Genomic DNA, 12,017 nt, shown 5'->3' on the forward strand with positions numbered 1-12,017 from the left:
TGTAATATATACATATATATAATACGTAATATATACATATATATAATACATAATATACACACATATATAATATGTAATATATACATATACATAATACATAATATACACACATATATAATACATAATATATACATATATATAATACATAATATATACACATATATAATACATAATATATACATATATATAATACATAATATACACACATATATAATATGTAATATATACATATATATAATATGTAATATATACATATATATAATATGTAATATATACATATATATAATACATAATATATACACATATATAATACATAATATACGGACATATATATAATACATAATATATACACACATATAGAATACATAATATACACATATATATAATGCATAATATATACACATTTTCTATCGCATATAATACATATTACATACACATATTTACAGACAAATTAGAATACATATTATACACATTAGAATATTTTCTATTCTAATCCCATAATAATTATTAATTATGACGGTGATAATAATAAAAAAATAATAACTCTTTGGGTTTTTTTACTCAATCGTTTATTTTTTGCCTAAACAAGTACGTTTTCTTTCTCGTGCCTCCCGCCGGGCGCGCAGCGGGCGCGGCACTACTTGTCGGCGCGGCGGAAGGATCGGCGGGCGCGCTCGGCGCGCAGGGATCGCTGCGCGCTGCGGCCGCTGTCAGTCAGCGCGGCGGCGCCGGGACGCGCCGGGCGCAGCGAGCGCAGCGGAGCGGCCACCCCGGGCACGGCTCTCCGCGCCCGTCCCCGCGCCCGCAGCCCCGGCGAGCGGCTCGCCGGCCCGCCGGTGCGATGCTGCTGCTGCTCGCCGTGCTGCCCTGCGCCTTCGTCCTGCTGCGAGCCGCAGGTACGGCGGGAGGGCGGCAGGGGCGGGGGCGCGCCGCGAACAATGGGGTCGGGCGGACCCCGGGCTGCGCGGGGCTCTGGGGGTGCGGGGGGTCCGCGGGGCCGCGCGGCGTCGCCGCGGCCGGAGGAGACGGCGGGGCCGCGGGGGGCTGGCAGGGGGGGAGGCGGCCGGGCTGCCCCGGGGACCCGCGGGCCGTGCGGGTCGGTGCGCGGGGAGCGCAGACAATGGGCGCGGAGGGGATGCTGCGTGCGCCGGGGGCGGCGGCCGCGCTGGCGGTGTTGGCGGCGGGCTCGGTGCGCGCAGCGAGGATGCCCCCCGCCCTCCGCGAGCGGGGCACGGACGCGGGCAGGGAGGGAGCGAGGGATGCGATCGCCGTAGAGCGGCTGGAATAATAAAAGAAGAAGGAGGAGAGGGAGGGGGAAAAAAAAAAAAGGAGGGGCGCGGGGCGCTGCCGTTGTGGAGCGGACCCGGGCGCGAGCGGTGCAGCCGTGGCCGCTCGGTAGCCGCCGGTGGTCGCCCGGGTCGCCACCGCCCGTGTTTGGGAGCGGCAGGATGGAGCGGCCACACCTGTGCCGGCCCCGCCCCGGCCAGCATCCCTCCTCCGGGCTGCATCCCTGTGCTGTCCGTCCGTCCATCCATCCATCCGTCCATCCATTCATTCATCCCTCCCTCCCTCCCCCCTCTCCGACGCTGTCCGTGCCGGCGCTCCCCGGGGAGCGCTCCCCGAGCCGCGCTGCGCTCCGCCGGTGTTTGCTCGCTGTCCTGTCCGCCAGCTCCTCATCCCTTGTTCCCCCGTCCCTCGGGAGCATCCCGGCCTGAAGCACCGCCCGGGCTGCCTGTGCCATCGCCCCCTCGCAGTTGTCACCGCGTTCGGCTGGCAGCCCCTCTCGGCTCCGCATTTCGTGTGTGGCTCCCGGTGCTGTGCCCGGTCCCCGCGATCCCTGGAGGTGTTGGTGTGTCCTTGCCGTGTTCCATCCCTGCCCAGCCTCTCCTCTCCCCTTGCTCCATACCCACCACCCCTCCCCACGCTGAGGATTTTTATCTGCTTAAGCAATTACCGCTGCTGGGGCTCTCTCAGCTCTCGTGGTGACAATCGCTGTCGCGGTGGACCAGTGCCACCAGTGTCCCCAGGGCTGCTGCCAAATCTGAGCCACCTGTTTAACATCAGCACAGCACCCACCCTGAACCATACCCGGCTCTCCCGCGGCAAAGCGCTGCTGTTTAGCCTCTCTTTATTAAAAAAAAATAACCCGTGCTTATTAGAGGGTCCGTGTAATAACGGAGGGGTTGTGCTCCCGTTCCCAGCAGCTCTTCCCGGTATCCAGATCTGCATCTGGCCCGGCCACACCCTCCCATCCCTGTCTCTGCACATTCCTGCTCTCACCCGTGCTGAGATGCCAGACTGCTCCCTGCGATTGCACAGCCATCGCCTCCCTGACACATTCACACAGCCTTTCTCAGCTGTGGGAGGGCACAATAAAGCGGTTTGGTTGGTTTTTGTTTTTTTTTTTTTCCAGGGGAAATAAATGGGAGTAAGCAAAAGAAAAATTATCTGCATATCATCTGTTGCCTGACTCAAATACATGTTTATCCAATAATAATAATTATGAATATGGAGACTGCCTAGGGAGCTGCACAGCTGGAACTGTTAAATCAGCATAAAATGGAGAACACAAAAACCAAATAAAATATTAAAAAGCTAGAACAAAGCAGCAGCAGTGTTTATGGTGAAAACAGCACCAAGCACATCAAGCTCTGCTTTCCACCCTAAAGGATGCTCTGGTCTCGTACCGTCTTTTTTTTTCCCAGCTGAGCTCACCAGTCTGTGATGGGGGAGAAGGGATTTTGCTTTGGAGGCTGTGGAGATGTCAGTGCAAGAGGGTGTTTTATTTATTTTTATTTATTTTATTATATTTATTTTATGATCGTGCTGCTAAGGAAACCTTAAGCTTAAATATAAGAGGAGGCAAGAGAGAGATATTTATTAGTGAGGAATCCCTGAGGAAACTGTTGTCTGAGCACAGTTGTGGGGTAGGTTCACAACCAAACCACGTCTTTTAGAATAATTCCACATTTTGTGTGTATCCCCCTGGCCTGTGATAGTGCTGATTTATTTAGTCTGCTGTAAAATGAAAACATTCTCTGATAATTCAGAAGCTGATTTATAGACAGAGCAGATGGCTCCTCTCCTTTCATGTGCATCCTGAGAACTATGGTTTCCTAAAGAATAGAGAGTATTTTGTATCAACTTTATCCTCTTGACACTTGAACTTGAGAATTCCCGACTTGACTCTTGGGTTGTTTTTTTTGTTGTTGGGTCTTTTGCGTGTGGGTTTTGTCGGGGGTTGTTTTAAGAACATTTAATATAATAGTAGCTTAATGAATCCCCAGTTTTTAAGTGTTAAAGATTGTGGCTGCTCTCCAGGCTGAAAGTGCCTTCACTTTTCTTGGCTCGTCTCCAGAAATATATTTTAAGGATAGACTGCTCTGCCGTCGGGTACAAGTGATGGTTTCTCGTGGATAGAGAATGCCATGGGGGGGTTTTTATGGGTTTTCCTGTTTGTTTGGGGGTGGGAGGGTGATGCCATGGATTTCCTCCACGGGCTGCCAGGGAAGCAGAACCAATTGCTGGGGGAGGAGGAGGAGGAGGGGATCCTGCATCTGCTGCCATCAGTCTTTGAGGAACAGAGGGGTAGCTCGGGGAGGAGACAAAGCACAGTTTATTTCCTCATTTTAAAGGCCATCCTGTGGTTTTTCTCATTATTTAACACACCTGGTGATATAAAAAATGGTTTTTCGGTGGGTTTCTGGTGTGGTTTTGGAAGCATCGGTTTTGCAGTGTATTGCAGTGTGATTCCAACTTAAGGTGGGCATTATGAACTTGCCCAGATGTCTCTGTAAGCAGCCTGGGAGAAGCTGTTTCCTTTGGAACTGTGTCGTGGCTTTGATGCAGGGAATTATGAGAAAGGTTCAAGTATCTGATACCACCATGGCAGTGTTTTTCAGGTGCAGTGAAAAGATGATGTCTTTGTTTATCTCCCAATCCTGTCCTTTCCCAGGGGTGTGAAATGTGATGTGAAACAAGCAAAGCGACTCACTTGTAAATATCAAAGGTTGAAAACCACAAGGAAACAGAATTGTGGTGTTTTCCTTGCTGTTTATAAACAGGGAGAATGGCAGTAACTCGGCTGAGGGTGTGTCTGTGCAGGGAACTACGGCTCCCAGCAGCTCCTCTCTCCTGGATGGTTCCTCTGCGCATGGTTTTTGGGAATTTATGTGTCGCTTTTCATCCCAACGCTCCCCCCCAAAAAAAAAAAAAAAAAAAAAAAAAAAAAAAAAAAGAGCCACCAGGCAAATAGACTTTGAGCCATCCAAATCACAGAAGCAAATTTGAAGGTCAGCTGGCTGTGGCTCCTTTTGTTTAGGAAAACACATTAGCATGGAGCAAAGGGCTGGCTGTGCACAGGGATGGAAATGAGGAGGGCTTGGCAGCAGGGCCATTATGGCCCCGCAGTTCCTGGTGGGGAAATGCAGCTGCTCATTAGGAACGATGCCTTTTGAAGTGACCGTGAGAGCCAAATGGCAGCGCCTGCTCCTGCCCTTGGAGGGAGGTTTTTCTGTGGTTTTTGGTTTGCGGTGTAGATGGAATGGAGGAAAATGGATAAAAATCAGGGATAAATTTCACATTAAAGTAGATGTATGGCTTAAAATCCAGTAGTTTCCACTGTATCGATGGGAAGGCAGATAATCCCTGTCCAGAAGTGATGCCTGCAGCTGCCAGACCTTCCAAGGATAAATGACAGATAAGGGATGGAGTCACCATCCCTGGAAGTGCCCAGAAATGTGTGACTGTGGCACTTCAGGACAGGGTTCGGTGGTGAACACGGTGGTGGTGCAGGGTTGACAATGAGACTTGATGGTCCTCAAGGCCTTTCCCAACCTTAGGGATTCTCTGGTTCCACAAAAAGCAATTTCAGGAGGAATTTCTTCATGGAAAGGGTTAAATGTCGGCAGGGGCTGCCCTGGGAGGTTTGGATTCCCCATCGATGAGGTGTCCAAGGAATTACTGGGCAAGGTGGGGATTGGTCACAGCTTCGACTCAATGTCCTTGGAGGGCTTTTCCAACCTCAGTGATCCTGTGATTCCATGAAAAACCTTGTGCCAGAGCACGTCGGGGTGTCCGGGGGAGGTGCTGACGTATTTGAAAATACCCAAAGCCACCTGAAAGCTTCCTCAGAGCATTTTTTGGACCATGTTACAGCTTTGGCTTCTGAGGTTGCTTTTAACACAAGAATTTATGTACTGGAGGTGCTTCAGCTAAATTCTGACTTGGACAAATGTGGGACATCAACAGCCTCAGTCCTGAGAGCTCCAGATCTCCAGGCAGCTGCCGGAAAAGCTGATTTTTGGGGAACAGCACACAATGGGAGGTTTATCCTGCAAAGCAAGTGCAAATAGCTGTAAGATTCCTCTGAAGAAGCAGCAGCAGCTGTGGGGTGTAGTCACACAGAGCCGTGCTTAAGAGCTGGGGGAGTTATCCAAATCCTTAAAAGTGAATAATAATTAGGACGGAGATCTGGTGTTTGCAGCAGAAGTCAGGGAGCCATGTTGGGTTTGGGAAAAAAAAAAAAAAAAAAAAGCTTGTGCCTGAAGATTAATCTGAAGATTAATGTCTCAACTTCCCTGATCATGCTCAGAAATAGAGCTGGGGTTTGGGAATGTGGGAGATTTTCAGCTCTGTAATTACTCACTGTGGGTTCTATGCTCCTGCCCTGCCAGGTGATGGAGAGACCAAAGGTCTGTGAGACCCTGACTGTCCCCAGGTAAATTCAGGCTGAAAACCAGGTCACAGAGGGGACAAAGGCCAGGGAGTGGCAGGCCTTGCTCCTGCAGCCATTCCTGCTGCACTGGGCCCTGGCAGGGATGCAGCTCTATATCAGTAAATCTGATGCAAGGACGTTAAGTTTAGGCTGCAGGCAGTAATGGGAAACGTGGCAGGGTTGATCCATCCTCTATTTGCATCCCAGATCTTGTGACAGGACAGATGCAGGGGTTGCTGGGAAAACTGGGAGTTGGCTGGTTCAGTACAGCCTTGGTAGAATAATGTGGAAAATATTTGGGAAATCCATTGAAATGGTCGATTTCTCAGAATGGGGGAGCCCATTTGATTTGAGTTAAATATCCATCACTTCAGCAGGGCGTTGTCAGCCAGGACAGAATCCATTTAAAGAAACTCTTGATTGTTCTAATTGTTCCAGAATTGTCAATCTCATCATGTCTTGAATAAAATATTTATGTTTTCTTCATAGCTGAGTTTTAAGACTGTTACAGCCATTGGGTAAATCAGGGTAGGTACTTTCCACAATTTGTTATTAAAATCAGGCAAGTCAGGGTAATTTTCTGAAAATCCACCTGCTCCTCACTGCTGAGGCCACGTTTGGAGTGCAGGGTCTAATTCTGGACTCCCCAGTGCCAAAAAAATCTGTGGATTTACTGGAGAGAGTCTGGAAGAGGGACTGGAGCATCTTTGGTGTGAGAAGAAGCTGAGACTGGAAAGTGAAGCCTCGAGGGGATGTGGGTGTGGATGAATTCTTGCTGGGAAGGAGTGAAGACAACCAGAATCAGCCCAGTGATTGCCCAGGGGCAGAACAAAGCGGAATACAGCGAATCCTGTCTGAACATATGAAAGCACACCAAAATCCCGACTTTTTTTGTTGGATGAATCCTGGAACAGGTTGAGTGGAGAGATTGTGGATTCTCCATCCATGGAGCCTTCAGAAGCCACCCAGCCAGATCCCTGGTGACCTCCTGCAGCTGCCTTCCCCTCCTGGACTGGATAATCTCCAGATGCCCCTTCCAATCTCAATTATTCTGTGATTTTCCTACCTCTACTCTTATAAAAATAGAATAGAAGCTTATTTGAATATTTAATTTACCTTTCTTTGTTTATATTAATCATATTTATCACCCTCGAATCTTTAAGATAAACAAGAATGTTAACTATTTGTTACGGGTTTATGGTTAATTATAATTTACCACACTGATTAACGTGAAATATAACTCCAAAGACTTGAATGGGAATGTGTAAATCTGTGTAAAGAAATGGGGAATTGTGTGAAATAGAGGGTTGGAGGAAGAAATGAATCAGGTGACATATTCAGGTTACCTTTCGGGCAGAGTTTGGTGTGAATCAGTGCTTGAAATTCAAGGTCCTTTCCAGAGGAGAGACTTGGCTGAGCTGTGGAGTTGAGTAGGTGATAAGTGATGAAATAAAGTGATAAAGATTTTAGACAATGGAAATAGAAAATTGTTGCCTCCAAAATTGAATGGGCTTTTCCAGATGTTTAATATCTCTTGTCCCAAAAGCAACTCTATAAAAAAATTCTTAAGTTGTCACAAGAGCTGCAATATTTTCCTGCAGAATTTAGTTAATTGTCCCTGAAATCAAACTGTAGGATTGTAAATGTTCTTGTTTTATGAAAAAAAACCCTAAACATGTATTTTAAAAGCACAGTTCTTTGCAGTGAGTTCCAAGTGCAGTTCTTTTTACCACGAAGATTGATGTGCATTAAGCTTTCAGCAATTTTAATCCCATTTTTTTTCAGCGCCTTCATATGTGGGATATTCAAGGCTGTGTTTCACCGTGCTACAAAGGAGGAGCAGCCAGTTCGGTGGTGTTTGCACAATATTGGCAAATTGGGTTTTAATGCGTGGCATTATTGCATAATCTGATGTTTAAAATAAACACGGGCAGTAATTGAGGGGACCTCGGAGTTCGGGGATGCTCGGCGGTGGTTCTTCAGAGCCCGCTAAAGAGCAGCCTGTCTTTGCATATTAATCACCCTTTCAAAGGAACTCTGCCTTATTTGCATTGTGCCGGCACTGAGGAGTCCCAGAGTGTGCCCGAAGGGAGGAGGGGGGGCTGCGATTGTCGTGCTCAAAAGGGTTTTTATTCCATTCAAGTGGCGGGGCTGAGAGCAGCAGAATCCGGGCAGGGTTTGGGGAAGGACAGCCCCGCTCCGCTGCTCGTGGGCTCCGAGCGCCGCGATGCCGAATATTGACAGTGGAACCTGCAGATATCTGTGGCTTGTCGGGCAGTCGGGGTTCCAAATAAAATATTGTTCCGTGGTTTTGCCTTTTGGGATCACAGCAGGCCACGCTGTAGGTCTTGATGGCTTTGGGAAACACGGGGACGGGGTAAAGGTTGGGGAGATTTCAGGTTGTGTGAGTTTGGGAATAACAGGATTTCCCAGGCCACCGCATTCCTGTGGTGATGAGGTTTTATGTAACTTCAGCTGTTGCTTTGGGGCAGTGTGGGGCGAGGTGTTAATGAGCTGTTTCTGTACAGAAAAATCCAGAAAAGGGGAGATTTTGGATCCTTTTCTTTGTACGGGTCCCAAAAACACACAGATATTGAAACACGGATTTTAGTAAGCAGTGAAGATGTTTCAATGGGTGATGGGTTGGTGTTCTGAAGGAGAAGATGTACAGATAAAAAAAAAATATATATATATATACACACATATATAGTAGTACAGCATAGTGGGAATTTTATTTTGGCACAATGAGTAGGAGAATTGGGCTGCAAATTGTGGTTGTGAGTAACCAACAGCTCTTGTTGTGACTACAGGTGAAAACTGATCCATCCCTGTAGTGACACTGGTTCTGCTGAAGAAAACCTTTTGTTGGAAGGAAAAGCTGCATTTCAGACAACCAATACCACTGTGCTTCCCAAACCCAAAGATGTTATCCTATGGTTGTGTTTAATCAATATTATTGAGCTGTTTGCTGAAGTCCTTGGTGTCTCTTTCCTCCTGCTTTTCCTTGCTTTATTAACTCTTCGGGCATATTTTCTTACACTTGATTATTTTGTTTTGCTAGAAAACTGGCAGAGAGTTCCCTCTTGGTGTGAATTTTAGGAATGAGGTTATGTAAAGCAGCAGTTTCCAAACAGGTGTCCTAGGAGCTAAAAAAGCCACAACAGCCTTGAGTGATGATGTTCAGGCTGGGCTGAGGTTGGGTTTAACTTGGAAAGGTCTTTGTGGAAACCAATCACTGCAGTGATTTTTTCTGTGTTTATTGTTGCTCTCTGTGTTCAAAATGGTATTTTCAGGGTCTTTTTGTACCGAACATGAGGAATTTTTGTAATTTGGTGATGCTGTTAAGGCAACGAGATGGGGAGAGCATTCTTCTGCTAAATGTTAATTTTGCTGTATTTTAGTGCGAACTGTTGGGTTTATGTGTGGATGTTTTGGGGTAGGAATGGGTGGATTTCCATGAGGTAGCAGAGCTTTGCCTGTGTCACTGCGGTCAGAAAGAAACCCCCAAACCATCCCTGCCAGACAATTCCCATTTATTTCCCTCATAATTTCATATAAAGCTCCTTGCACTTGCAGTATTTAGAGGTTAAGTGTAGCAGCAAGTACTAAATACAACCAATGTGGCTATTTCCCTGTAATAACAACTGCCTTCATATTGTTTTTATCTCGTTAATATTAATTGTGTGCAAGCTGTGGCACTGTTATGATGAAGCCCTTAGTGCCCACCTGGGTGTGCTCTGAAAGCCTTAAAATAACCATTTTTAAACCTTCTTTTAAATTTGTTAATATGCTTAACAGAGTCTGTGCAGCTCAGGATCTAGTGAGCAAAATGCCCAGTCATTATGGGCTAATTATAATATTTTAGGATTTAATTTCGCATTTTTCAGTATGTTAAGAATGAGAGAACGTCATCAGACGCTTGTGCATGGCATTTTAGCAAAATACAATCAACAGCTGCTTGGCCAAGGAACTTATTGAATTATTATGAGCCTGCAGGAATCAAAATAACAGAGAACTGGAGCCGTGTTTTGGTTGTGTTTGCAGCAGATAATCCCCAGAAGTCTAACGTGCTTTTGGGGCTGGGAGCAGACACACGGAATTACTGCACACTCCCTAAATCCTCCTGCAGTTTAATCTCTTCATGATCTGGGAAGGCCCTCAGCGTTTGTTCCCTACTCCCTGGTGGCTGGGCTTTGTTGGGAATGGAGGAGGGAAGCTGGGATGCATGAAGGGAATAAACTGTGAACATTTATTTGTTGTAGACAATCTGGAGCAACTTTGGTTTTGCTGCAGAGAACTCACTGTAAGAAGAGCTACAGCACCAGAGATTTAATTTCATATTGATTCACTTCTAGCTTTGCCATTTTATTTTATTTGGGGATGGGCTTTGGCCATTTCACTCTCTAATTTTTCTCCATTTCTCTGTAAAATGAGTATTTCATGAAATACAAGCAAACTTGGAGTAGTTTGTGCTTCGTGGACAAAAAGAACTTAGTGCTGCAGTGATTGTTTGTGGTTTTAATTTCCCACTTCAGGCTAGCATGAATATTAGCTCCAGAGCAGGAAATACTGGGAAATATTTGTGCTTAATAGAATAAAAGTTATTCATGTCTAGAAATGGGTATTTCTGTTGGATGCTTTTATTCCTGGCCAAACAGAAGTGTGTTTTTCGTGGTCATGCTGGTGTGCAGTTTGTTTGCACACAGTATCGGGCACGAGGAGGTAAATCCTGCTTTTATCCACGTCAGGCACAGTCCCAGGGAATATCCAGGCAGGAATTTGTCTCACCTGCTCACAGGTACTGAGGGATCACCTGGCCCTGGGAAAGTTCCAAGTGGCTACTTGAGTAAAGATCAGTGGAAATCTGCAGAGTGGCCATTTATTTTGAAATAAATGACTTGTGCTCATCTTTCTTACACCTGCTGAAAGAACAGGGATTTCACTGAAAGAGGAAATGTTTTGGGGTTTTTTTCCCACCCAGGCCCTGCCTTGCTGCTCACACTGCAATTAATGTGACCTGCTGCTCATTAATGACTTGCTGTGGGTGGGTAGGGGAAAACACAGCAAATTCATAAAAACAGTGCTCTTTTCCTTGCTGGATGCTCTCAGCTCTGCTGAAGGGGAGCACTGGGAGGATTTAAACCAATCTGTCAACATTTGTGCTATTTCACACTTAGGTTCTGTTGTAAGAACAAAAATCTCCTTTGCTTTGCAGCAAATCTCAGCATCATTAGCAAAGCATTGAACAAACCCAGTCCTGGGATATTTTTTCCCTCAGTCTCTCTTCCAGAAGAAAACTTGCACTTCAACCCCTTTGAATTGGGCTCTTTTTTAAAACACACATTTTCTGGAGCAGCTTTTTCCATTCTTTTACTAAGGAGTCCTTGAATATTCGAGGTAGAAAGGTGCACTTGGAGCAGAAGCTGCTGGAGCAGTCCCTGGAGTGTGTTTGCCTTGGGTTTTTCTGTGTTCTGGGCAAACACACTTCAGCTATTTCTGCTTTTATCAATGGCAGTTGTTGGTGTTTGCTCATAAAACAATAGTAGTAGTAAGTGTTTTATACACAAGCTTGTGGGTTTTGCATCATTTTAATGTGAAAGTAATGACTTGTGGGAGATGAGAGAACTCTAAAGGCTGTCCTTTAGGACAATCTCTGTTACTGCTATCTAATACCAATAAATTAAAGCTTTCTTTTTGCTTTTTAATGGGTGTACTTAAGTTTCTGATAACCTGTCTCTGTTTTAGTTACTTGTTACTCCCCAAAGAAAAGGCTGAACGTGCCAATCACCTGCAGATGAAAGTCCTATTGAAATCCCCATTATTTTGGTTAAAAGAAGCTATTTTTGTATGAAGTCTTGTTTTTTGAGACTGGATCTCGATTTGAATGAAAGCACAACCCCATTGTGGACCATTTTTGTTGTGTTCAGCCCTGAATTTCAGGCTCTGGTTTGTAGCTGCAGTCGCTCTGGCAGGTCTGGAGAGTGATCAGTGCCTTATTCCAAGGCTTCTGTGTATTCCCAGGAGTTGTTTTTCATCAACCTAAATTGGTCCATCCAAAGCAGCCTCGAGATAAAAATAGCAAATCCCACACTCACTCATTTTGTGCATTCAGGCCCTGCATTATTGATGTATTCCTGCAGTGTCCTCTGTGTCCAAAAGATTCATTGTGTGTGATTTATTATTTAGTGGCACATGCAGAAATACCTCCAAGCATTAAAAAAGCAAAAGATAAAGGTATTTTCTTATCAGGTGAATGGTTCTCTTATCTCCTTTTCCTTGAAGATTGCAGTGAGTAGTGGGA

General features: G+C 45.7%; 1 protein-coding gene across 1 annotated transcript in view; it reads left to right on the plus strand.

Moving 5' to 3' along the window:
• Positions 1–810: 810 nt before the first annotated feature.
• The window catches only part of NCAM1 (neural cell adhesion molecule 1), a gene marked incomplete at its 3' end in the record, with an annotated part of 83,417 nt that continues 72,210 nt past the window's right edge, over positions 811–12,017 (plus strand). Inside the window, exon 1 of the mRNA XM_082296829.1 lies at positions 811–896. Within this exon, the coding sequence (XP_082152955.1) occupies positions 842–896 (55 nt within the window). The 5' untranslated portion in view covers positions 811–841. The remainder of the gene's footprint in view (positions 897–12,017) is intronic.

Source organism: Coloeus monedula (assembly GCF_965178545.1).
Source record: "Coloeus monedula genome assembly, chromosome: 25".
NCBI classification, from domain to species: Eukaryota; Metazoa; Chordata; class Aves; order Passeriformes; family Corvidae; genus Coloeus; species Coloeus monedula.